General features: G+C 42.9%; 3 protein-coding genes across 3 annotated transcripts in view; all 3 read left to right on the top strand.

The window, feature by feature from the left end:
* Positions 1-26113, top strand: part of LOC309564412 (uncharacterized protein) — a 1531146-nt gene that overhangs the window by 1081045 nt on the left and 423988 nt on the right. Inside the window, 1 exon segment of the mRNA XM_082269040.1 lies at positions 1615-2562. Within this exon segment, the coding sequence (XP_082125166.1) occupies positions 1615-2562 (948 nt within the window).
* The window catches only part of LOC309563458 (uncharacterized protein), a 223901-nt gene continuing 209827 nt past the window's right edge, over positions 12040-26113 (top strand). Inside the window, exon 1 of the mRNA XM_082267849.1 lies at positions 12040-12129. Coding sequence (XP_082123975.1) covers positions 12045-12129 — 85 coding nt within the window. The 5' untranslated portion in view covers positions 12040-12044. The remainder of the gene's footprint in view (positions 12130-26113) is intronic.
* Positions 12393-16528, top strand: LOC309563461 (uncharacterized protein; the record flags this gene model as incomplete). Its single annotated transcript, XM_082267852.1, has 4 exons — positions 12393-12407; positions 12459-12608; positions 12724-12865; positions 14997-16528. The coding sequence occupies 4 exons, from the start codon at positions 12393-12395 to the stop codon at positions 16526-16528; spliced, it is 1839 nt and encodes a 612-aa protein (XP_082123978.1).

Raw genomic sequence — 26113 nt, forward strand, 5'->3', positions numbered from 1 at the left:
CAATCAGAAAACTTCATACAAGAATTACTATCTTACTTTTTTGTCATTTTCTCAGTAATATACCGAGAAAATCATCGAGAACCAGACTATTCCCCATCATCAACGTATCTACCCAACTGCCCAATGTATTGTTTATATTTTGTATACCATATGACAGAATCATCTCTATTCCTCATCAGAAGAAAGTAATCATATTTATCCCTTCACCTAATGTTCCCAACAAATGAGGTGGAGATACTGTACACCATATGAAAGGTCCATCTCCATTCCTCAATATAACGTCATGTTCCCAACAAATGAGGAGGAGATACTGTACACCATATGAAAGGTCCATCTCCATTCCTCAATATAATGTCATGTTCCTATCCAATGAGGAGGAGATACTGTACACCATATGAAAGGTCCATCTCCATTCCTCAATATAATCTCATGTTCCCAACAAATGAGGAGGAGATACTGTACACCATATGAAAGGTCCATCTCCATTCCTCAAAATAACGTCATGTCCCCAACAAATGAGGAGGAGATACTGTACACCATATGAAAGGTTCATCTCCATTCCTCTATATAACGTCATGTTCCCAACAAATGAGGAGAAGATACTGTACACCATATGAAAGGTCCATCTCCATTCCTCAATATAACGTCATGTTCCCAATAAATGAGGAGGAGATACTGTACACCATATGAAAGGTCCATCTCCATTCCTCAATATAACGTCATGTTCCCAACAAATGAGGAGGAGATACTGTACACCATATGAAAGGTCCATCTCCATTCCTCAATATAACGTCATGTTCCCAACAAATGAGGAGGAGATACTGTACACCATATGAAAGGTCCATCTCCATTCCTCAATGTCCCCAATAAATGAGGTTGAGGTCTTCAGTGTCTTTTTCATAGTATAACATCACCAGTGTGTTGTGGCTGTTTTGGTCTCTAATTGATATTGCTGTAATGATGTTTCTGTGAAGCTGCTGACCACTTGACCAACAGATGAGACATAAAACATGAAGAATGAATGAGGTTTTATAATGAATAATATTCTTCTTTCACACAGATGGACGCCATGTCTGGAATTCCTCAGAAGAAAATCCTATTCAGTCTTTGGATTGTAAGACAGAAAATGGCATTGTAAAATCTTCCCTAGGAGCAATCCATATTCCTCCAGATACACATCACAGACCTTACTGTGTGAATAGACCGTTGGCTTCCTCTAATCCTGAAGACTCCTTTGATAAATCACATAATGTTACCAGCAAAGCATGTCCCGCACTTGGCAGTGCGGAGAGATCTTCTGATAAATCCGATCCTCAAAGAACTTCTAGTGATTTAGATCTGCACATGGAGGATAACGGATCCCTGCGTTCTGAAGCTGTAGAACAAGAGACCCCAACACGTGAGCGTCCATTTCAATGTCCAGAGTGCGGGAAACGCTTCACTCGAAAAAACGTACTTGTTGATCACCAGAGAATTCACATGGGTGAGCGCCCTTTTTCATGTGCAGAGTGCGGGAAATGTTTCGCTCAAGAAGGAGAACTTCTTACACACCAGAAACGCCACACTGTTGAGCGTCCTTTTTCATGTGCAGAGTGTGGAAAACGTTTCACTCAGAAAGGAAACCTCCTAACACATCAGAGACAACACACAGGCGAGCGTCCTTTTTCATGTTCAGAGTGTGGGAAAAGTTTCCCTCGGAAAGAAAGGCTTCGTACACATCAGAGAATTCACACGGGTGAGCGTCCTTTTTTATGTTCAGACTGCGGAAAATGTTTCACTCAAAAAATTGCTCTTACCACACACCAAAGAATTCACATGCGTGAGCGACATTTTTCATGTGTAATGTGCGGGAAATGTTTCACTCAGAAAGGAGACCTTCTTACACACCAGAGAAGCCACATTGGTGAGCGCCCTTTTTCATGCTCAGAGTGTGGAAAACGTTTCACTGCGAAAAAAAACCTTCTAGCACATCAGAGAAAACACACAGGCGTGCGTCCTTTTTCATGTTTAGAGTGCGGGAAATGTTTCAGTGTGAAAGGAAACTTTATTGTTCACCAGAGAATTCACACGGGTGAGCGTCCTTTTTCATGTTCAGAGTGCGGAAAATGTTTCACTCAAAAAAGTGTTCTTACCAAACACCAGAGAATTCACTTGGACGAGCTCCCTTTTTCATGTTTAGAGTGCGGGAAATGTTTCAAGCAGAAAGGACACCTTCTTCTACACCAGAGAAGACACATTGGTGAGCGCCCTTTTTCATGCTCAGAGTGTGGAAAACGTTTCACTGTGAAACACAACCTTCTAATACATCAGAGAAGCCACACAGGAGAGCGTCCTTTTTCATGTGCAGAGTGTGGGAAATGTTTCACGCAGAAAGGACACCTTCTTAAACACCAGAGAAGCCACACAGGAGAGCGTCCTTTTTCATGTGCAGAGTGCGGGAAATGTTTCACGCAGAAAGGACACCTTCTTTTACACCAGAGAAGCCACACAGGAGAGCGTCCTTTTTCATGTTCAGAGTGTGGGAAATGTTTCATTCGGAAAGACAATCTTCTCAAACACCAGAGAAGCCACACGGTGAGAAACCATGTTCATGTTCAGAGTGTGGAAATCGTTTCACTCAGAAAGGAATCCTCCTAACACATCTGAGAAAACACATGAGCAAGAGTCCTTTTTCATGTTCAGAGTGCGGGAAATCTTTTACTCGGAAACAAACCCTTCTTGTACACCAGAAAAACCACACAGGAGAGCGTCCTTTTTACAGTTAAGTGTGAGGAAAATGTTTTTCCCCCTGAAAGAAGGGGAAGCGTCCTTTTTCTTTCTCAAAATATGAGATGGTTTCTCTTAAAATAATAAATTACTTCATTATATAAATTCTGGAGAAGTCACATGGATGAGCGTCTTTTTTTATGCCAAGAAAGAGTGCGTAAAAACATATACTCCGAAAGCAGCACTTTTTGAATGCCAAAAACGCCTTATGGTTGAACTTACATTTTTATGTTTAGAGTGCGGGAAAGGTTTCACTCAGAAAGGCTTCTTACACACCAGAGAAGCCACACTGGTGAATAACCATTTTCATGTGCAGAGTGCGGGAAATGTTTCACTTAGAAAGAAAAGGCTTCTTATACACCAGAGCAGAGTTGTATAAAGTACTCGAAACCTATACTTGAGTAAAAGTACAAGTGCTCGATCTAAAAGTGACTTGAGTAGAAGTACTAAAGTATTCAACATTTTTTGTACTTAAGTATTGCAAGTGTTTTTTTTTTTAAATTTTGCTACTCAAGTACTGAAAGTAAAAGTACCAGTAGTTTTGAAAAAAAAAATTGCTACTAAAGTACTGAAAGTAAAAGTACAAGTACTGTGTTATGTAGTTATTAAAGAAAGAAGTCCAAAGTTTGAACATCATATTGTTTTTTATCATTTCAAATGCAGCTTTTATTTATACATACGGTAGCATGTATTTTCGTATGCGCTGATAATACACATGTTTTGAGCTTCATGAAACCTGCCATCTACTGTTCTGGCAGTGGTAATTTTTATAATAGTAACGAGTAACTATGCAGAACAAAAAAAAAATATTGGAGTAGAAGTATTGAAATCATCGAAAAAATGTAGTGAAGTAAAAGTGGAAGTAGGAGAAAAAAATTCTACTCTACAGATACCGCCTTTCGGTACTTAAGTACAGTAGTGAAGTAGTTCTACTTAGTTATTATACATCTCTGCACCAGAGAAGCCACACTGGTGAGCGTCCTTTTTTCGTGTTCCGAGTACGGGAAAGGTTTCACTTGAAAAGAAGACCTTCTTCCACTCCAGAGAATTAACATGGGTGAGTGTTTTTTTCCGTGTTCAGGGTCCGGGAAAGGTTTCACTTGGAAAGTAGACCTTCTCCCAAAAAGACTATAGGTCGCTCAGGACCTCTCCTAAACTCCAGAGAATTCACGTGAGTGAGCGTCCTTTTTTGTGTTTAGAGTACGGGAAAGGTTTCACTTGGAAAGTAGACCTTCTTCCACTCCAGAGAATTCACGTGAGTGAGTGTCTATTTTCGTGTTTAGAGTACAGGAAAGGTTTCACTTGGAAAGCAGACCTTCTTCCACTCCAGAGAATTCACGTAAGTGAGTGTCTATTTTCGTGTTTAGAGAACCTGAAAGGTTTCACTTGGAAAGTAGACCCTCTTCCACTCCAGAGAATTCACGTGAGTGAGCGTCCTTTTTTGTGTTTAGAGTACAGGAAAGGTTTCACTTGGAAAGCAGACCTTCTTCCACTCCAGAGAATTCACAATGTTCGCAGTACAGGAAAGCATTAAAAGTGAGACCAACTAGAAGTAGAGAACAGAGAACCCGTACCTGCCGATGTTGGTCAGAAAAGGGTGGTTGCGTTTCTCAAACATTTCCATCTGTAGGACAATTGTATGATCAAAGACCACTTCAGCTCTGGAAGGTTTTACCCTTCCAGGCCATTTTTTGCTATTCCAGACTCTGGGACCTTGATTACCAAATGAAATGCAAAATTTTCCACAGTCCTTTAATGATTTGGGCAGTCATGTCATCTGCTGGTGGTGGTCCACTGTGTTTTGTTGGTAAACAATGCAGAGCTCTGTACAGATGGAGCGATCTCTCTGTTTCTCATCCTTGCAAATTACCAGGTAAAGCAGCGCAGTGCCGAATAGCAAAAATAATGGCCTGGTCATGAAGGGGGTTAAACCTTCCGGAGCTGAAGTGGTTAAAGCATGACATATTTGGCATCCATTTACTTGACGTAACGTCATCTTTTATATTCTACCAAACAATTGGGCGTTATATTTGTGCATTAAAATCCATTAAAGTTTTTTTTTTTTTTTTATCTGCATTTGAAAAACGGCTGTGCAAATATTGTGTGACATTGGCAGTGCCCACCATTCTATTCTCTAGGGCCTCTGCTAAAAAAAATAATATATTTATATATAAAATGTTTGTTGGTTCGAAGTCGTTTTCTAGCAAAAAATGCAGATTTTTACATGTAGTAGAGAAATGCCAGAATTGGCCCGGACTGAAAGTGGTTAAAATTCGTACCAGACCTGAAGGGCCTGGTGTAACAAATGAGGGGAATCCTGGTGTCCTTATTTAAAATGATCCCATTGGCCTTTTTCGCATGGCTGGTGATTTCTGGCCAGTAAATGAAGGAGGCCTGTGATCTCACAGGTTGCTAACAACACTGCGGGTGCCAGAACCCACTGTTTCCCTAACAACTATTGACAGCAGAAGGAAAAAGCTGTTATAGACAGTAGTGGGAGAGAAACCAAGTGTTCAGATCCAACTGGAAGCTCATCCCTAGTGAAGAAAAGCATATGTAATAATGGAAGAGTTCGTATCTTTTAAAAATGATCCTTTGTCCTGAAGTTTATCTGTGTCTGAGACTGTCATTTGTACTCTGTTGAAAGTGGCCACATTTACCTTGTGACCACACGTATCATCCAATGCCGTAGAGTTTTTCTGTCTTTGGTGTTTCCAAGAGTGGTTCAGTATGTCTGAATTTTGCTAACACTGTGTTCACTTACTTTATAACATAAAATGTATTTATTCCCAACCTAGAAGTTTTTAATATGGCATGTCTGTTTTATAATAACTTGAGGTTCTGGACTTGAGGCTTATCTCCCCCACTTATATTATCGGCACCAGCACAGTACCAACAGAGCAAAGGTGGATGGAGCTCCACCGCCTGTGTAAAGAGAAGGTTCATAACTCAAGGACAGGGATTTGGGGCATGTGAAAATGAGAGAGGGCCTGTGAGACATGGAAGGAGGGAGGACTGAGAGACATGGAAGAATGGAGGATGGGAGTGTACCTGTGAGACATGGAAGGAATGAGGGTGGGAATGTGACTTAGAGACATGGAATAAAGTAGGCTAAGATGTGATCGAGAGACATGGAAGGAAGGAGGATAGGATGTGACCGAGAGACATGGAAGGAAGGGGGATGGGGGTGTGACTGGAAGATATGGAGGGGAAGGAGGATGGGAGTTAGTCTGAGAGATATGGAAGGAAGGATGATGGAAGCGTGACTGTGAGACATGGAAAATAAGAGGGCGGGCAGGGAACTGAGAGACATGGAGAGAAAGAGGATGGGAATATGGCAGAGAGACATGGAAGGAAGAAGAACAGGAGGTAGACTGTGAGACGTGATAGGAAGGACGACGAGAGTTTCACTGAGAGACATGGAGGATAGGAGGATGACTGAGAGACCAGGACGGAGGATAGAAGTGAGGTTGAGAGAGATGGAAGGAAAGAGATTGGGAATATGACTATGGCATGTGGAAGGAAGGAGGATAGGAATGTGACAGAGATGGAAGAAAGATTGATGGGAAAGTGACTGAAAGACATGGAATGAAGTAGGATAAGATGTGATCGAGAGACATGGAAGGAAGGAGGATAGGATGTGACCGAGAGACATGGAAGGAAGGGGGATGGGGGTGTGACTGGAAATTATGGAGGGGAAGGAGGATGGGAATGAGTCTGAGAGATATGGAAGGAAGGATGTCGGAAGCATGACTGTGAGCCATGGAAAGAAAGAGGGTGTGCAGGGAACTAAAAGACATGGGAGGAATGAGGGTGGCAATGTGGCTTAGAGACATGGAGGTGGAGGATGGGAGTAAGTCTGAGAGATATGGAAGGAAGGATGACAGAAACATGACAGTGAGACATGGAAAGAAAGAGGGTGGGCAGGGGCTGAGAGACATGGAGGATAAGAAGATGGGAATATGGCAAAGAGACGTTGAAGGAAGAATAACAGGAGGTGGACTGTAAGACATGGAAGGAAGGAGGATGAGAATGTGACTGAGAGACATGGAAGAAAGGAGGAGTGGAAGGATGACTGACAGACATGGAAGGAAAGAGATTGGGAATGTGACTTAGGGACATGGAAGGAGGAAAGATAGGGATGTCACTGAAAGACATAGAATCAACAAGGATAGGAGGATAACCAAGAGAAATGAAAGGAAGGACAGGTATGTGACTGAGATTTGGAAGGAAGGAGGATGACCAAGAGACATAGAAGGAAGGAGGACAGGAATGTGACTGGGAGACATGAAAGAAAGGAGGACGTGAATGTGCTTGTGAGACATGGAAGGAAAGAGAACGGGAACGTGACTGAGGGATGTGGTAGGAAGAAGGATGGGAATGTGACTGAAAGACATGGAATGAAGAAGGGTAGAGGATAACCAAGAGACATGAAAGGAAAGAAGACATGAATGTGACCGAGGGACATTGACTGAAGGAGGATGGGAATATAACTGAAAGACATGGAATAGGATAAGAGGATGAGAGAGAGACAAAGAAGGACTAAAGCCCCATACACACACGCAGATCGTCGTCATACAAATGTTCATCTTTTCTCCCCGGGATGTCGGTGTCTGTTGAAAAGTGCAAAGACAGCACAAGGACAGCACAAGAATTTTGTCTGCAGACTTCAGCTGACTGCAGAAGTGATGTCATGTAATGGTTAACTTTCCCTGTGTTTTTTATTTTCTGAGCATGCCCAGTCTTGCAAATCTGCGGTCTGTCGGCTGATTTCTGTACTGACAGGCAAACAATTGTCCGTTCTGGTGTCTGCAGACAAAAATTTTCATGTTTGCAAGAAAGACTCTTGTCCGCAGATTGTGTGCAGACATCTGTCGGAGGCACCATACTAACACGCATACAATCGGCAGATCTTTCGTCCGCCGACGTTTGTATGAAGACGATCTGCGTGTGTGTACGGGGCTTAAGGGCAGAAATATTTTGAAGATACATGGATGGAAGAAGGATGCCTGAGAAAAATAGAAGGAAGGATGATGGAAGTGAGGCTTAGAGACATGGAAGGAAGAAGGATGGGAATGTGACTGGAAGAATATGGAAGGAAGGAGGATGGGTGTCACGATTCGCCACGCCCACGGCGACTAGCTAACCGAGACGTGGTTTAGTGACTGGGATTTATAAGGGAATAAGGAAAATTCCTACTAAGTAATATGATTGGCTGTGATGCTTTCACAGCCCGCACTGCCTTTGGTCACCACTAGAGGGAGACTCCACTCCAATCCAGCTGGCTGACCACACACAGGCAGATACAAATCTTTCATACAATCTGGTGCACTCTAATGCCCCGTACACACGTGCAGATTGTCGGCCGAAAAGATTCGCCCGATGACCGATCGGCCGATTGTAGGCTTGTTAGTATGATGCTTCCGACAGCGCACTTTCGGCCGAACAGAATCTGTCGTGCAAGCATTAAAATTTTTGTATGCCGACACCAGAACGACCGATTGTTCGCCAGTCAGTACAGATTTCGGCCGACAGACAGCAGATTTGCAAGACTGGGCATGCTCAGAAAAGAAAAAACACAAGGAAAGTTAACCATCACATGACATCACTTCTGCAGTCGGCTGTTGTTGGCCGACAAAATTCGTGTGCAGTCTTTTGCACTTTTCAACAGACACGACAGCCCTCGGACAAAAGACGGCCGATCATTCGGCCGACGATCGGTACGTGTGTACGAGGCATTAGGGTTGGGGAGACGTCTAGTAATTAGCACACACTACTAGGATTCCTCCAGCTATCCTATAAGCTAGAACCCCTGTGTTAATCACTCTTCCCACTGTCCCCACACCCACACACCACAAACGATAGCCTGCCACCACCCAACAGTTTGTCCGCAGACTGATCTGCTGGGACACCACACACACACGCAGATCTCCGTCTGGTTTACAATCCGCATGCAACCTGCCGACACACAGTGCAATTGCATACAGATTGGCATGTAGCGTAGACCAAGCAATTAGGCACTATAATGCAACAATCTCTCTAGAGATATGCGTCCTAGCTTAGTACACAGAAGTCACTTACTAATTTTATAATGTAATATCCCAAAAGTGGGCAGTGCATAAGAAATATATTCAAAGCAAAAGGAGTTACAAAAAATACACAAAAAGATAAAGACACACAATTGGCAATTTGCTATGAAAATAAAAAGGAATAAAACAGAAATAAACTTTACCGAAGCTTATCCCTTTGGCAGAAGCATACCGGAAACCGTGTGGGAACTCCCCAGTTCAGAACTGGCTTCAAGGAAGAACAATGTGCAAATCTCAGGTTTCCCAATTTATTGGAATATTGATGTGGGCTGGACTTTAGCCCTTGACCAATCAACTTCAGGGGGTGTCCCCACCTCAGCCCACACGATGTTATGTGTTCTGAACTGACCAGAGTCGAATTGGCCCAGAACGGCGCTGACCACTGAATCAGGGATAGGAATTCTGACACCAGCGCATCGGTCTGATTGCGACAGTACCAAACACCGCTTGCCTGCCGCAATCAAGCGCCATATAACGGTTTTGTGCAATTCTCTCGGATTCCACACCCGCTACTATTACAAATTTACATATACTTGTAGCCCCACACGTGAGCCACAAGAAGGGATTATTTTCATCTCTCTGCCACTAATATTTTAACTTTTATGAGAGATAAAATACATTACTTTGATCTTATGATAGCAATAACAGCTTGCAGACTGTTGGGAGCCTATTGTCACCTCCCTGCAGATTTCCACAGCCAAGATGACTGGCAGTTCTCTTTGATGCTCCCGGAAGTGACAATTCTCTTGTTTACTGGTATGGGAGACCTCAATTGGCACCCAGGTGTCAACTCTATCCCAGAGAGCAGCTCTGTCCTTTCAAATGCTAATAAAAGGACATATGTGTATGACTGATAATAAATACTATTTCTTAATAGCCCAAAATGACACTACATCTACAATTCGCTATTTCTACAGATCACTTCATATTTCGTTAATGCAAAGCTACCCTATATCTGACATTTATGGAAAGAGATTGGGAATGTGACTCAGGGATGTGGAAGGAAGAAAGATAGGGATGCCACTGACATGGAATGAACAAGGTTAGGAGGATAACCAAGAGAAATGAAAGGAAGGAGGACAGGTATGTGACTGAGATTTGGAAGGAACGAGGATGACCAAGAGACATAGAAGGAAGGAGGACAGGAATGTGCTTGTAAAACATGGAAGGAAAGAGAAAGGGAACGTGACTGAGGGATGTGGAAGGAAGGAAGAAGGATGGGAATGTGACTGAAAGACATGGAGTGAAGAAGGGTAGAGGATAACCAAGAGACATGAAAGGAAAGAAGACATGAATGTGACCGAGGGACATGAACTGAAGGAGGATGGGGATATAACTGAAAGACATGGAATAGGATAGGGGGATGACAGAGAGACATAGAAGGACTAAGGGCAGAAATGTTTTGAAGATACATGGATGGAAGAAAGATGCCTGAGAGAAATAGAAGGAAGGATGATGGAAGTGAGGCTGAGAGAAATGGAAGGAAGAATGATGGGAATGTGACTGGAAGAATATGGAAGGAAGGAGGATGGGAATGTCACTAAGGGGCATGGAAGGAGGGCGAATAGGAATATGACTGAAATACATGGAATCAAGGAGAACAGGAGAATAACCAAGAAACATGGAAGGAGGGAGGACATGAATGTGACTTAGGGACATGGAAGGAAGGAGGATAGGAATATAATTGAGTTACATGGAATGACAGAGGATGACTGAGAGACATAGAAGGAAGGAGGATGGGAATGTATTGAACATATATGAAAGGAAGGAGAATGACTGAGAGACATGGAGGGAAGGAGGATGGAAGCATGGCTAAAAGACATAGAAGGAAGGATGGGAATGTGATTGGAAGACATGGACAGAAGGAGGAAGGGAATGGGACTTCGATATATGGAAGGAAGGAGGATGGGAATGTGACTAAGAAACATGGAAGGAAGGAAGATGGGAATGTGACTGACGGATATGGAAGGAAGGAGGATAGGTGGATCACTGGGAGACATGGAAAGGAGGAGGATAGCTGGATGACCAAGAAACATGAAAGGAAGGAGGATGGGAAAGAGACTGAGAGACATGGAATGAAGGAGGATAGGAGGATAACCAAGAAACATGGAAGGAGGGAGGATGGGAATGTGACTGATGGATATGAAAGGAAGGAGGATAGCTGGATCACTGAGAGACATGGAAACAAGGAGGAGAATATCTGGATGACCAAGAAACATGAAAGGAAGGAGGATGGGAAGGGGGCTGTGAGACATGGAATGAAGATGAATGGAATGGAGGGAACCCATCATAATGGGCTCACTGGCGGAGTAGACTCAGGAACTCGGTGCCAAAACCTCGCCAACAGAGTGTCTGAGATATATAAGAAGCTGTGAAGGGATTTAACTCTCCAGAATATACCAAACACTGAAATGTTTTTTTGGGGTGGACTAATTATATCATTGCAATCACTGGAACAATGCATAATGTCCCCCACATACTTTAGAGGTAAAGCTGCAATTCCCTTGTTCCACACAAGGTTGCACTCTTATGTTCACGGAATGGCCGCACAGACAGGAAGTGATTTTAGAAGCAGACAGGAAGTGATTGCACAGATAAACAGGAAGTTCTGGGTCACAGGTGAGTTGGGAGGAAGAAGAGGAGACATTGCTGGAACTGGCAGTAGAGGAGGTAATAAGATATTATTTTCTATATACACCCAGCAAAACCCCCCGTCATGTCTGTCCTCTTCCTCCATAGTCACTGCGACGTCCTACAAATATATAAAAGTGTGGCGCTATTTTATTCACTCTCTGCGGCTACTGGGGTATGACGACGCCACCTGTGTAGTATTTAGGAGCAGAGTCTATATAATCTGTGTGATCAGGGCAGCATTTGCAACAAGCGCCAGTGCCTCCACTCAATCAGGGCTTGTGATTAGCAAGTGAAATCCCAATTGAGAAATCTATCATCCATATAGACCGTAATCCACACAGCATGGTGTTTAAATGTCCATGTATGGAAGAAATAACATTCAGTGAACCATCCAACATAAGATATTTTCCTCATAGGAATATGAAATCATTAACAGTGTTTCTGTGTGTCTCATTGAGGGGGATATTACCACTTACTGGGACATTATCCAGTAACAGACAAGGGATGTGTCTGGATGGTGACTGTATCATTGTGTGTGTCAGGTTCTATTTCTCCATGGAGGAGTGGGAGTATCTAGAAGGACACAAGGATCTCTACAAGGACATCATGATGGAGAATCAGCCGCCCCTCACATCACCGGGTAAGAGGAGACTTTATTGTAAAGGAGGGAGCAGTACGGAGGGTCCACCTAGATCCCCCATCATCTGATAAACACATAGAAACAATGTATTCAGTCAGTGTGTGTGTTTCCTACAGATGGATCCAGTAATGGGAACCCACCAGAGAGATGTCCCCGTCCTCTGTATTCCCGGGATTCCACATCGGAAGATCACACCATCCCTCCCCATCATCAGGTTTATGGAACTGAGCAATTGGAACGCCAAAATAATTTTAAGCTATGAAATGACATTCTTCTATGTAATTACTTGTTCCTTTTTATAAATGTGTTCTGTCATCTTTGGGGTTTAGCGTGAAGAACAGAAAGACATCAAAGTTGAAAATAAAGAGGAATTAGAAGTGACGTCGGTGAGGGGAGATGGGCAGTCTATGGAGGATGGAGGTCCTCTGTACTCCTGGGATTCCATAAAGGAAGATCACGACTATTCACACCATGATCAGGTAGATGGGACTGAGACATAGAACTCCAAAATAATTCTAAACTTTGAGAATGTTTAACAATATATAATCTCTTATCCCTTTTTTACTATTGTATTCTGTCATCTTTGGGGTTTAGGGTGAAGAACCAAAGTACATCAAAGTTGAGGTTAAAGAGGAAGAAGAAGAGACGTTGGTGAGTGGAGATCAGCAGTCTATGGAGGAGGAGAAGCCGATTGTGAAAATTAAACTGGAGGAATCTTCTCTACATATAGAAACAGGTAAGTAATGCATTTGTGAGAATAAAGTATTTATTTACATTGCAACTTAGTTGAGGACACATATACAGTAGGTCTATCAAAGTCACCCAAAACAAAAATTAAAGATGTCATAGTGGCCGGGGATTTATTTCGGCAGACAGGCAAATGAGATAATCAGTTCACCCGCACAGCTAACATGAACGGCCAAGAGTTTGAAGCAAATCCTTTATTGCTGTAAATGCTAACCTCATCCATCCTATAAACTACAGCATGTATAGGCAAATACCTATAAAAGTGCTGCGCCAGAAATACTTCAGTAGAAGTCGAAGGCTATTGGTTAGCTCTGACGTAACGCATATAGGGGGTGGAGCCTGCGTACCTGACGTTGTACCTTCCCTTTGTCCCAGCTGCATGTGTATCTGTCTGCATTGCGTGCACCGCTGAGTGCCGCCAAATGTGAGTACCTTTTACTATATCTAATAAAGACATTGGTATTCAGACGGAGAGCACTATATATGTCCCTTTTGTTTTATATATACACCGATTTCTGAGTTTGATTGGAGTTCATCCATCCCCACCTGAGTGATCTATGTTGGGTTGTCCGAGAGAGCTAGGAGAGGATAATCCACAGGCTGCTACAGCTGATATATGCGATCTTTGACCCTTTATGGGTCTGTGGCTGAGGTGAGAGACCAATCTAGCCGGTGGTGGGATATATGCACAGCGGTGTTTTTGAAGACATTTTTATGATTTTCTTACCACCTTTTTGTTTTTTTACTACCTTGTTGGTAGTCTTTTCTTTTCACCTTTACTTGGACACTTATGGACTTTATTTTAGACTCTTTTGATATTTATTACACCATCAATATCACCTGTTTATATATTGAAGTATTTCTGGCGCAGCACTTTTATAGGTATTTGCATATTATTTGTGAGGTGTTACACAATTTGTGTTTGCAGCCGGACTATTGCACTGATATTTGTATACTTATTTGCACCAGTATTAATTTGCTGTTTCAATTGTTTATATCATCTTTGGTTTTTTCACTAGTTGGTTGCGCTGATAATTTATTGATTATTACAGTATGTATATACATTGTCCCTTCAGAAAAGGTATGTGTCCATCAAATTCTCCCAAAGAGGAAAATAAGTAAAAAAAATTCAGTGAAAGTTGATCCAGAGGAAAGTAGAATACCCATATAAATCTCGACCCAGTTTTCTTTCAGGTTAAACAGAGTTCTTCCTGATCCCAAAAGTCAATCAGAAAACTTCATACAAGAATTACTATCTTACTTTTTTGTCATTTTCTCAGTAATATACTGAGTCATCGAGAACCAGAGTATTCCCCATCATCAACGTATATACCCAACTAAATAAAAACCAGCAAATCCGCGCTTAGGATAGAAAACTCTAAAACCAAACGCTGGCTGCAGCCCACTTAAAAGATACAACCTAATGAGGGATGTATCGAATGTATGTACAAAAATAAAATAAGTGATTGGCGCTGCCAAACGTAAGGCCTTTAATAACCAAAGTAAATGTACTGGTGGTGGTGGAATCCACCACCACCAGTACATTTACTTTGGTTATTAAAGGCCTTACGTTTGGCAGCGCCAATCACTTATTTTATTTTTGTATCTACCCAACTGCCCAATGTATTTTTTATATTTTGTATACCATATGACAGAATCATCTCTAGTCCTCATCAGAAGAAAGTAATCCTATTTATCCCTTCACTCAATGTTCCCAACAAATGAGGAGGAGATACTGTACACCATATGAAAGGTCCATCTCCATTCCTCTATATAACGTCATGTTCCCAACAAATGAGGAGGAGATACTGTACACCATACGAAAGGTCCATCTCCATTCCTCAATATAACGTCATGTTCCCAACAAATGAGGAGGAGATACTGTACACCATATGAAAGGTCCATCTCCATTCCTCAATGTCCCCAATAAATGAGGTTGAGGTCTTCAGTGTCTTTTTCATAGTATAACATCACCAGTGTGTTGTGGTTGTTTTGGTCTCTAATTGATATTGCCGTAAAGATGTTTCTGTGAAGCTGCTGACCACTTGACCAACAGATGAGACATAAAACATGAAGAATGAATGTGGTTTTATAATGAATAATATTCTTCTTTCACACAGATGGACGCCATGTCTGGAATTCCTCAGAAGAAAATCCTATTCAGTCTTTGGATTGTAAAACAGAAAATGGCATTGTAAAATCTTCCCTAGGAGCAATCCATATTCCTCCAGATACACATCACAGACCTTACTGTGTGAATAGACCGTTGGCTTCCTCTAATCCTGAAGACTCCTTTGATGAATCACATAATGTTACCAGCAAAGCATGTCCCGCACTTGGCAGTGCGGAGAGATCTTCTGATAAATCCGATCCTCAAAGAACTTCTAGTGATTTAGATCTGCACATGGAGGATAACGTATTCCTGCATTCTGAAGCTGTAGAACAAGAGACCCCAACGCGTGAGCGTCCATTTCAATGTCCAGAGTGCGGGAAGTGTTTCACTCGAAAAAGTGTTGTTACCAAACACCAGAGAAGTCACACTGGGGAGCGTCCTTTTTCATGTTCAGAGTGCGGAAAGCATTTCACTCAGAAAGGAAACCTCCTAACACATCAGAAAAAACACACAGGCGAGCGTCCTTTTTCATGTTTGGAGTGCGGGAAATGTTTCAGTGTGAAAGGAAACTTTATTGTTCACCAGAGAATTCACGCGGGTGAGCGTCCTTTTTCATGTGCAGATTGCGGAAAATGTTTCACTCAAAAAAGTGTTCTTGCCAAACACCAGAGAATTCACTTGGGCGAGCTCCCTCTTTCATGTTTAGAGTGCGGGAAATGTTTCAGTGTGAAAGGAAACTTTATTATGCACCAGAGAAGTCACACGGGTGAGCGTCCTTTTTCATGCTCAGAGTGTGGAAAAGGTTTCACTGCGAAAGGCAACCTTCTAATACATCAGAGAAGCCACACAGGAGAGCGTCCTTTTTCATGTGCAGAGTGCAGGAAATGTTTCACGCAGAAAGGAGACCTTCTTAGACACCATAGAATCCACACAGGAGAGCGTCCTTTTTCATGTTCAGAGTGCGGGAAAAGTTTCATTTGGAAATCAAGGCTTCTCACACATCAGAGAACGCACACGGGTGAGCGTCCTTTTTCATGTTCAGAGTGCGGGAAATCTTTTACTCAGAAAGAATACCTTCTTCTACACCAGAGAAGCCACACAGGAGAGCGTCCTTTTTCATGTGCAGAGTGCGGTAAATGTTTCACAGAGAAAGGAACGCTTCTTAAACACCAAAGAAGCCACACAGGAGAGCGTCCTTTTTCATGTGCAGAGTGCGGAAAATGTTTCACGCAGAAAGGACACCTTCTTTTACACCAGAGAAGCCACACAGGAGAGCGTCCTTTTTCATGTGCAGAGTGCGGGAAATGTTTCATTCGGAAAGACAGACTTCTCATACACCAGAGAAGCCACAGTGGTGAGCGACCGTTTTCCTGTTCAGAGTGTGGAAAACGTTTCACTCAGAAAGGAATCCTCATAACACATCTGAAAAAACACATGAGCAAGAGTCCTTTTTCATGTTCAGAGTGCGGGAAATCTTTTTCTCGGAAAGAAACCCTTCTTGTACACCAGAAAAAACACACAGGAGAGCGTCCTTTTTAAAGTTCAGTGTGAGGAAAATGTTTTCCCCCTGAAAGAAGGGGAAGCGTCCTTTTCCTTTCTCAGAATATGAGAGGTTTTTTTCTTAAAATAATAAATTACATTTTTTATATTCTAGAGAAGTCACATGGGTGAGCGTCTTTTTTTATGCCAAGAAAGAGTGCAGAAAAACATTCACTCGGAAAGCAGCCGTTTTTGAATGCCAAAAACGCTTTATGGTTGAACTTCCATTTTTATGTTTAGAGTGCGGGAAAGGTTTCAATCAGAAAGGCTTCTTACACACCAGAGAAGCCACACTGGTGAATAACCATTTTCATGTGCAGAGTGCGGTAAATGTTTCACTTAGAAAGAAAAGGCTTCTTATACACCGAGAAGTCACATAGGTGAGCGTCGTTTTTCATGTTCAGAGCGCGGGAAAGGTTTCACTTGGAAAGTAGACCTTCTTCCACTCCAGAGAATTTGCGTGAGTGTTTTTTTTTGTGTTCAGAGTACGGGAAAGGTTTCACTTGGAAAGTAGACTTTCCCCCAAAAAGACTATAGGTCGCTCAGGACCTCTCCTAAACTCCAGAGAATTCAAGTGAGTGAGCGTCCTTTTTTGTGTTTAGAGTACGGGAAAGGTTTCACTTGGAAAGTAGACCTTCCATTTCAGAGAATTCACGTGAGTGTTTTTTTTTGTTTTCAGAGTACGGGAAAGGTTTCACTTGGAAAGTAGACCTTCTTCCACTCCAGAGAATTCACGTGAGTGAGTGTTTTTTTTTGTTTTCAGAGTGGGAAAAAGGTTTCACTTGGAAAGTAGACCTTCTTCCACTCCAGAGAATTCACGTGGGTGAGTGTCCTTTTTCGTGTTCAGAGTATGGGAAAGGTTTCACTTGGAAAGTAGACCTTCCACTCCAGAGAATTCACATAGGTGAGTGTCCTTTTTCGTATTCAGAGTGGGGTTCCACTCCAGAGAAGTCACATGGGTTGGGCGTCCTTTTAAATGTTCGCAGTACAGGAAGGCATTAAAAGTGAGACCAACTAGAAGTAGAGAACAGAGAACTCATACCTGCCGATGTTGGTCAGAAAAGGGTGGTTGCGTTTCTCAAACATTTCCATCTGTAGGACAATTGTATGATCAAAGACCACTTCAGCTCCGGAAAGGTTTTACCCTTCTGGGACCTTGATTTCCAAATGAAATGCAAAATTTTCCACAGTCCTTTAATGATTTGGGCAGTCATGTCATCTTCTGGTGGTGGCCCACTGTGTTGTGTTGGTAAACAATACAGAGCTCTGTACAGATGGAGCGATCTCTCTGTTTCCCATCCCTGCAAATTACCAGGTAAAGAAGCGCAGTGCCGAATAGCAAAAAAATGGCCTGGTCATGAAGGGGGTTAAACCTTCCGGAGCTGAAGTGGTTAAAGCATGACATATTTGGCATCTATTTACTTGACGTAACGTCATCTTTTATATTCTACCAAACAATTGGGCGTTATATTGTGTTTTTTTTGCATTAAAATCCATTAAAGTTTTTTTTTTTTTTTAAATCTGCGTTTGAAAAACCGATGTGCAAATATTGTGTGACATTGGCAGTGCCCACCATTTTATTCTCTAGGGCCTCTCCAAAAAAAAATAATATATATATATATATATATATATATATATATATATATATATAAAATGTTTGGGGGTTCTAAGTTGTTTTCTAGCAAAAGAAAATGCAGATTTTTACATGTATTAGAGAAATGCCAGAATTTCCCTGGACTGGAAGTGTTTAAAATTCATACCACACCTGAAGGGCCTGGTGTAATAAATGAGGGGAACCCTGCGTGTCCTTATTTAAAGCTATCCCATTGGCCTTTTTCGCATGGCTGGTGATTTCTGGCCAGTAAATGAAGGAGGCCGGTGATCTCACAGGTTGCTAACAACACGGCGGGTGCCGGCACCCACTGTTTCCCTAACAACTATTGACAGCAGAAGGGAAAAGCTGTTATAGACAGTAGTGGGAGAGAAACCAAGTGTTCAGATCCAACTGGGAGCTTATCCCTAGTGAAGAAAAACATATGTAATAATGGAAGAGTTTGTATCTTTTACAAATGATCCTTTGTCCTGAAGTTTATCTGTGTCTGAGACCCTGTTTATCTGTGTCATTTGTACTCATTTGTGTTGAAAGCGGTCACACTTACCTTGTGACCACACGTATCATCCAATGCGGTAGAGTTTTTCTGTCTTCGGTGTGCCCAAGAGTTCAATATGTCTGAATTTTGCTTACACTGTGTTCACTTACTGTATGACATAAAATTAATTTATTTCCAACCTAGAAGTTTTTAATATGGCGTGTCTGTTTTATAATAACTTGAAGGAGGATGGGAGTGAGTCTGAGAGATATGGAAGGAAGGATGATGGAAGTGTGACTGTGAGACATGGAAAAAAAGAGGGCGGGCAGGGAACTGAGAGACATGGAGGGAAAGAGGATGGGAATATGGCAGAGAGAAATGGAGGGAAGAAAAACAGGAGGTAGACTGTGAGACATGATAGTGTAATGTTCTGGTACCTTTGGTACCCTAATTCCACTTTTCCTAAAGTGTATGCGCCCCACCATTCTCTTTTGGTAAGGTGCGCATACACCTTTAAGACCGATGCTGTCATCACTGAGCGCCGCTGGAGCGGCTATTTCAACCTCCGGCGGTCTCACTCACATGTTCGTTCAACGCCGCATAATCTGTCTTGAAGCTCTCATGCTTGCAAGCATACCTCGCTATCGGAACCACGCTGCTGATCCCTGTATCCCGTTACCGGATCATCCGCTCTTGCCGAACCTCTCCTCTACTACATTGCTACTAGTGATAAGTACCCCACAGGGGAAACCTCTATAACCTTCATACTAAAGCTTACACTATCTAGCTCTGCATACTAAGGACTATTACTACATCTGCATTAACTAAGATTGCTAGCTCTTGAGCCTAATACCATCTGCTCTTGCACTGGGTTGGTCTATCCTGTATGTTCACCTGCTACTCTATCATCTGCTACCATACATGATTGCTAAACCTATCTGCATCCCATCTGCTACTATCTTACTTTCAAGAACATTCCTTTCAAGTGTCTGTCATCTACCATCTCTACCCAACCTGTCTCTTCAGCCTATCATCACTATTTTACTATACATATAAGTCACTCTAGGAACATCTTATTGAGTGTGTGTATTTACTTGGTGAATTGAGACTATCCACACATGATGAGTCTTGGGAGTTGGGATTGGTGTCTCAGCGTTTCTCTACATGACTACTGAAGTGGAATATTTCTGCAGCTGTAAATCCACATTATACATAAAACGCAGGAGCGTTACAGATAGGAAGGACGACAAGAGTTTCACTGAGAGACATGGAGGATAGGAGGATGACTGAGAGACATGGAAGGAAGGAAGACAAGAATATGACTGAGAAACATGGAGCATAGGAGGATGACTGAGTGACATGGAGCATAGGAGGATGGCAGTTAGGTTAAGAGACATGGATGGAAGGAGGGTGGGAATGTGACTTAGAGACATGGAGGGGAAGGAGGATGGGAATGAGTCTGAGAGATATAGAAGGAAGGATGATGGAAGCGTGACTGTGAGACATGGAAAAAAAAGAGGGCGGGCAGGGAACTGAGAGACATGGAGGGAAAGAGGATGGGAATGTGGCAGAGAGACATGGAAGGAAGAAGAACAGGAGGTAGACTGTGAGACGTGATAGGAAGGACAACGAGAGTTTCACTGAGAGACATGGAGGATAGGGGGATGACTGAGAGACATGGACGGAGGATGGGAGTGAGGTTGAGAGAGATGGAAGGAAAGAGATTGGGAATGTGACTGTGATGTCCTATTATCTCTTAGCTGACAGCCAGTTAACAAAACAGAGAGAAATAGCGTTGTGTTTTATTCCAAAACTGAATTTACTTCTATCGATAGTTCTGTAAACTGCAATACAATCAGAGAGACTTAGAATTACAATATGTATTACATGTGACACTTTGCTAATAAGCACAACATTAAACATTACTATGCAGAAAGTTATATTAAAATGATATATCAAACACACAACAGTGCAGTCCAAGTGTAAAATGAACTTTGGGAAATAATAAATAGACTTACAGGCATTTGTGTATCTAGGGTCAAATATGGAGATCTTCACTTGTCTGCATCAGAACTAAAATGGCTTCTGTATCTGAGGTAAAATCTTTATGTGGTAACCAAAGTGAAAACTTTATGTTGTTCAAAATGAAACTTTATTAACAAAGGCAAGCCTTTCTGTTTCTTCCTTTGAGGGACTGAACTGTGATTGCAACAGGCTACCACCAGGTGTCCTCAAAATGAAAATATTATAGACAATTCTATAATAGACAGCACAGTGATTATGGCATGTGGAAGGAAGGAGGCTAGGAATGTGACTGAGAGATGGAAGAAAGAGAGATGGGAAAGTGACTTATCACGTACCTGGTGGAGACCAAGCTGTAGAGGGGGCTTCTCTTGCACCTCCTGTCCAACTAGGGTGACCACATTTCCAAACTGCCATTCAGGGATACATCCCTTTTCCCCAGAATGCACATGTCGGTGATGTCACAAGGGGGCGGTGCCACCATGTGATATCACCGGGTTGCCCCACCCCTTACCTATGTAAGAAATGTCAATCACTTACAATGCAGTCAGTGGGTGGCCGTGCTTGAGAGTGGAGCAGGGTTTATATGCAACTTTAGTGCCTTAGATAGAAAAAGCATTTGCATCATGTATGTTAGCCAAACATTGCAGTTGCAGGCAGCCACTTAAACTTATGCCCCATACACACGTGCAGATTATCTGCAGACTTTTGTCTGCAGACTTACCAAAACCATTTAATATGAGGTCAAACCTAAACACTTTCAATTTGCATGCAATCCGGCAGGCCCTTGCACTACATAGAAAAGGTAAGTCTGCAGACAAAAGTCTGCAGATAATCTGCACGTGTGTACGGGGCATTAGAGTGTAATTGTTCTTTCAATGTTAGGCTAACATACATTAAACAAATGCTCTTTATTTCTAAGGCACTAAATTTGCATATAAAAAACCCATACTTTAGACTACAAAAGGAATGCAAATGACCTGAGGGATTTGGAGTAAAAAATTGAAAAAATTAAGCCTCAAGACGAATCTAAAATGAGCTTTCCCTACTTATATGTACAAACCCATGCACAATGTAGTGAATGCACAAAACTAAGTTCAGACATAGGAAACTAATAGTACTTAATGTACCTGATGTTTATAACACACTGAGGAGGAGGACTGAGCACTGCAGCGTCCAGTATTTCATCAGGGAGTCGAGACCCTCCGGGCTCCTATTGCTGTAAGACATGCCAAACACTGGCGGCTGGGGGTGACGTCAGCGGTGGAAAAACAGGACTGGCTAACACCCATGGCTCCTCCATTGTGAAAGTGCCCAACTAGGAAGGGGAGGCGACTTTATCCACCTCTTGCTGTGTTTCTCCAGGGGAGGCGGGGCACTGCACAGCATGCCAGGATGAAGTCATTGGCAATCGATGCAGCCGTTCTCTGTATCAATGCAGAATAGCAAACGGCTGCATCGGCTGTGTCATTTTAATTCCGGGACACTGTGTTGTCCCGGAATGAAGGTGCCCGGGACCCAGGACAGACCTGTAAAATGCAGGACTGTCCCGGGCAATCCGGGACACGTGGTCACCCTATGTCCAACACCCATGGTAGAGATGACAGGCGATGTAGGACACAGAGCGGCACGAGGGCCGGTATAGCAGGTGGTGTCTTGACAGCTGGCTGTGGATCACCGGATGAACACCTGGAACTCGGTGATGCTGGATGAGAAGGCAGGAGCGAAGCCGGAACACAAGCCAAGGAGTCGTCAACAGACGGATAGCACGGGTACAGGAACGTGAGACAGGAGAGGAGTCAGGATACAAGCCGAAGTCGGTACACAGTCTGGCAGCGATGTACAAAAGCATAAGGCAAGAGCAGGGTCAGACACAAGCCGAGGTTACAGGTAGGCAGGCAGGAATCCAGAGGAGAGTCAAGGGCAAGCCGGGTCGGTATAACAGAAGCAGGTCAGGGCACAGGTAAACAGGAACAAGCTGAAAGACCACTCAGCAATATGCTCCTGTCACCGCTCAGTGTAAATAGGCCGTTTGGCGCCAATTACGTCCGCATGTTGCGTATCCGCGTTCACGCATGCACATACGCACATTTCTTCCTGTGTACCTGGGCATGCGCACAAACGTCTGTTTGGGTTCAGCTGAGCATCTCTTGCAGACTAAAAGACATGGAATGAAGTAGGAAAAGATGTGATCGAGAGACATGGAAGGAAGGAGGATAAGATGTGACCGAGAGACATGGAAGGAAGGAGGATGGGGGTGTGACTGGAAGATATGGAGGGGAAGGAGGATGGGAATGAGTCTGAGAGATATGGAAGGAATGATGTCGGAAGCATGACTGTGAGACATGGAAAGAAAGAGGGTGGGCAGGGAACTGAAAGAAATGGGAGAAATGAGGGTGGCAATGTGGCGTAGAGACATGGATGTGGAGGATGGGAGTGAGTCTGAGAGATATGGAAGGAAGGATGACAGAAACATGACAGTGAGACATGCAAAGAAAGAGGGTGGGCAGGAGCTGAGAAACATGGTGGATAGGAGGATGGGAATATGGCAAAGAGACGTTGAAGGAAGAATAACAGGAGGTGGACTGTAAGACATGGAAGGAAGGAGGATGAGAATGTGACTGAGAGACATGGAAGAAAGGAGGATTGGAAGGATGACTGACAGACATGGAAGGAAAGAGATTGGGAATGTGACTTAGGGACGTGGAAGGAAGAAAGATAGGGATGTCACTGAAAGACATGGAATGAACAAGGATAGGAGGATAACCAAGAGAAATGAAAGGAAGGAGGACAGGTATGTGACCGAGATTTGGAAGGAAGGAGGATGACCAAGAGACATGAAAGGAAAGAGAACGGGAACGTGACTGAGGGATGTGGAAGGAAGAAGGATGGGAATGTGACATTGAATGAAAAATGGTAGAGGATAACCAAGAGACATGAAAGGAAAGAAGACATGAATGTGACCGAGGGACATGGACTGAAGGAAGATGGGAATATAACTGAAAGACATGGAATAGGATAGAGGATAGGAGAATGATTGAGAGATATAGAAGGACTAAGGCCAGAAATTTTTTGAAGATACGTGGATGGAAGAAGGATGCCTGAGAGAAATAGAAGGAAGGATGATGGAAGTGAGGCTGAGAGACATGGAAGAAGGATGGGAATGTGACTGGAAGAATATGGAAGGAGGAAGTATGGGAATATGATTGGAAGAATATGGAAGGAAGGAGGATGGGAATGTCACTAAGGGGCATGGAAGGAAGGCAAACAGGAATATGACTGAAATACATGGAATGAAGGAGAACAGGGGAATAACCAAGAAACATGGAAGGAGGGAGGACATGAATGTGACTTAGGGACATGGAAGGAAGGAGGAAAGGAATATAATTGAGTTATATGGAATGACTGAGAGACATAGAAAGAAGGAGGATGGGAATGTATTGAACATGTATGGATGGAAGGAGAATGACTGAGAGACATGGAGAGATGGAGGATGGAAGCATGGCTAAAAGACATAGAAGGAAGGAGGATGGGAATGTGATTGGAAGACATGGACAGAAGAAGGAAGGGAATGGGACTTTGATATATGGAAGGAAGGAAGATGGGAATGTGACTGACAGATAAGGAAGGAAGGAGGATAGGTGGATCAATGAGAGACATGGAAAGGAGGAGGATAGCTGGATGACCAAGAAACATGAAAGGAAGGAGGATGGGAAGGGGACTGTGAGACATGGAATGAAGAGGAATGGAATGGAGGGAACCCATCATAATGGGCTCACTGGCGGAGTAGACTCAGGAACTCGGTGCCAAAACCTCACCAACAGAGTGTCTGAGATATATAAGAAGCTGTGAAGGGATTAAACTCTCCAGAATATACCAAACACTGAAATGTTTTTTTGGGTGGACTAATTATATCATTGCAATCACTGGAACAATGCATAATGTCCTCCACATACTTTAGAGGTAAAGCTGCAATTCCCTTGTTCCACACAAGGTCGCACTCTTATGTTTACAGAATGGCCCACACAGACAGGAAGTGATTTTAGAAGCAGACAGGAAGTGATTGCACAGATAAACAGGAAGTTCCGGGTCAGAGGTGAGTTGGGAGGAAGTAGAGATGAGACATAGCTGGAACTGGCAGTAGAGGAGGTAATAAGATATTATTTTCTATATACACCCCCCCCCCCATCATGTCCGTCCTCTTCCTCCATAGTCACTGCAACATCCTACAAATATAAAAGTGTGGCGCTATTTTATTCACTCTCAACGGCTACTGGGGTACGCCGACGCCACCTGTGTAGTATTTCGGAGCAGAGTCCGAATCAGGGCAGTAAGCGCCAGTGCCTTTCACTCAATCAGGGCTTGTGATTAGCAAGTGAAATCCCAATTGAGAAATATATCATCCATAGAGACCGTAATCCACACAGCATGGTGTTTAAATGTCCATGTATGGAAGAAATAACGTTCAGTGAACCATCCAACATAAGATATTTTCCTCATAGGAATATGAAATCATTAACAGTGTCTCTGTGTGTCTCTTTGAGGGGTAATGTTACCACTTACTGGGACATTATCCAGTAACAGACAAGGGATGTGTCTGGATGGTGACTGTATCATTGTGTGTGTCAGGTTCCTATAAGGTGTCAGGATGTCACTGTCTATTTCTCCATGGAGGAGTGGGAGTATTTAGAAGGACACAAGGATCTCTACAAGGACGTCATGATGGAGAATCAGCCGCCCCTCACATCACCGGGTAAGAGGAGACTTTATTGTAAAGGAGAGAGCAGTACGGAGGGTCCACCTAGATCCCCCATCATCTGATAAACACATGGAAAAAATGTATTCAGTCAGTGTGTGTGTTTCCTACAGATGGTTCCAGTAATGGGAACGCACCAGAGAGATGTCCCCGTCCTCTGTATTCCAGGGATTCCACACAGGAAGATCACACCATCCCTCACCATTATCAGGTAGACGGTACTAAGCAATTGGAACGCCAAAATAATTTTAAGCTATGAAATTACATTCTTCTATGTAATTACTTGTTCCTTTTTATAAATGTATTCTGTCATCTTTGGGGTTTAGCGTGAAGAACAGAAAGACATCAAAGTTGAAAATAAAGAGGAATTAGAAGTGACGTCGGTGAGGGGAGATGGGCAGTCTATGGAGGAGGGAGGTCCTCTGTACTCCTGGGATTCCATAAAGGAAGTTCACGACTATTCACACCATGATCAGGTAGATGGGACTGAGACATAGAACTCCAAAATATTTCTAATCTTTGAGATTGTTTAACAATATATAATCTCTTATTCTTTTTTTGCTATTGTATTCTGTCATCTTTGGGGTTTAGGGTGAAGAATCAAAGGACATCAAAGTTGAGGTTAAAGTGGAAGAAGAAGAGACGTTGGTGATTGGAGATCTGCAGTCTATGGAGGAGGAGAAGCCGATTATGAAAATTAAACTGGAGGAATCTTCT

This window comes from Pelophylax lessonae (assembly GCF_965119305.1).
Source record: "Pelophylax lessonae genome assembly, chromosome: 9".
In the NCBI taxonomy this organism is placed as follows: Eukaryota; Metazoa; Chordata; class Amphibia; order Anura; family Ranidae; genus Pelophylax; species Pelophylax lessonae.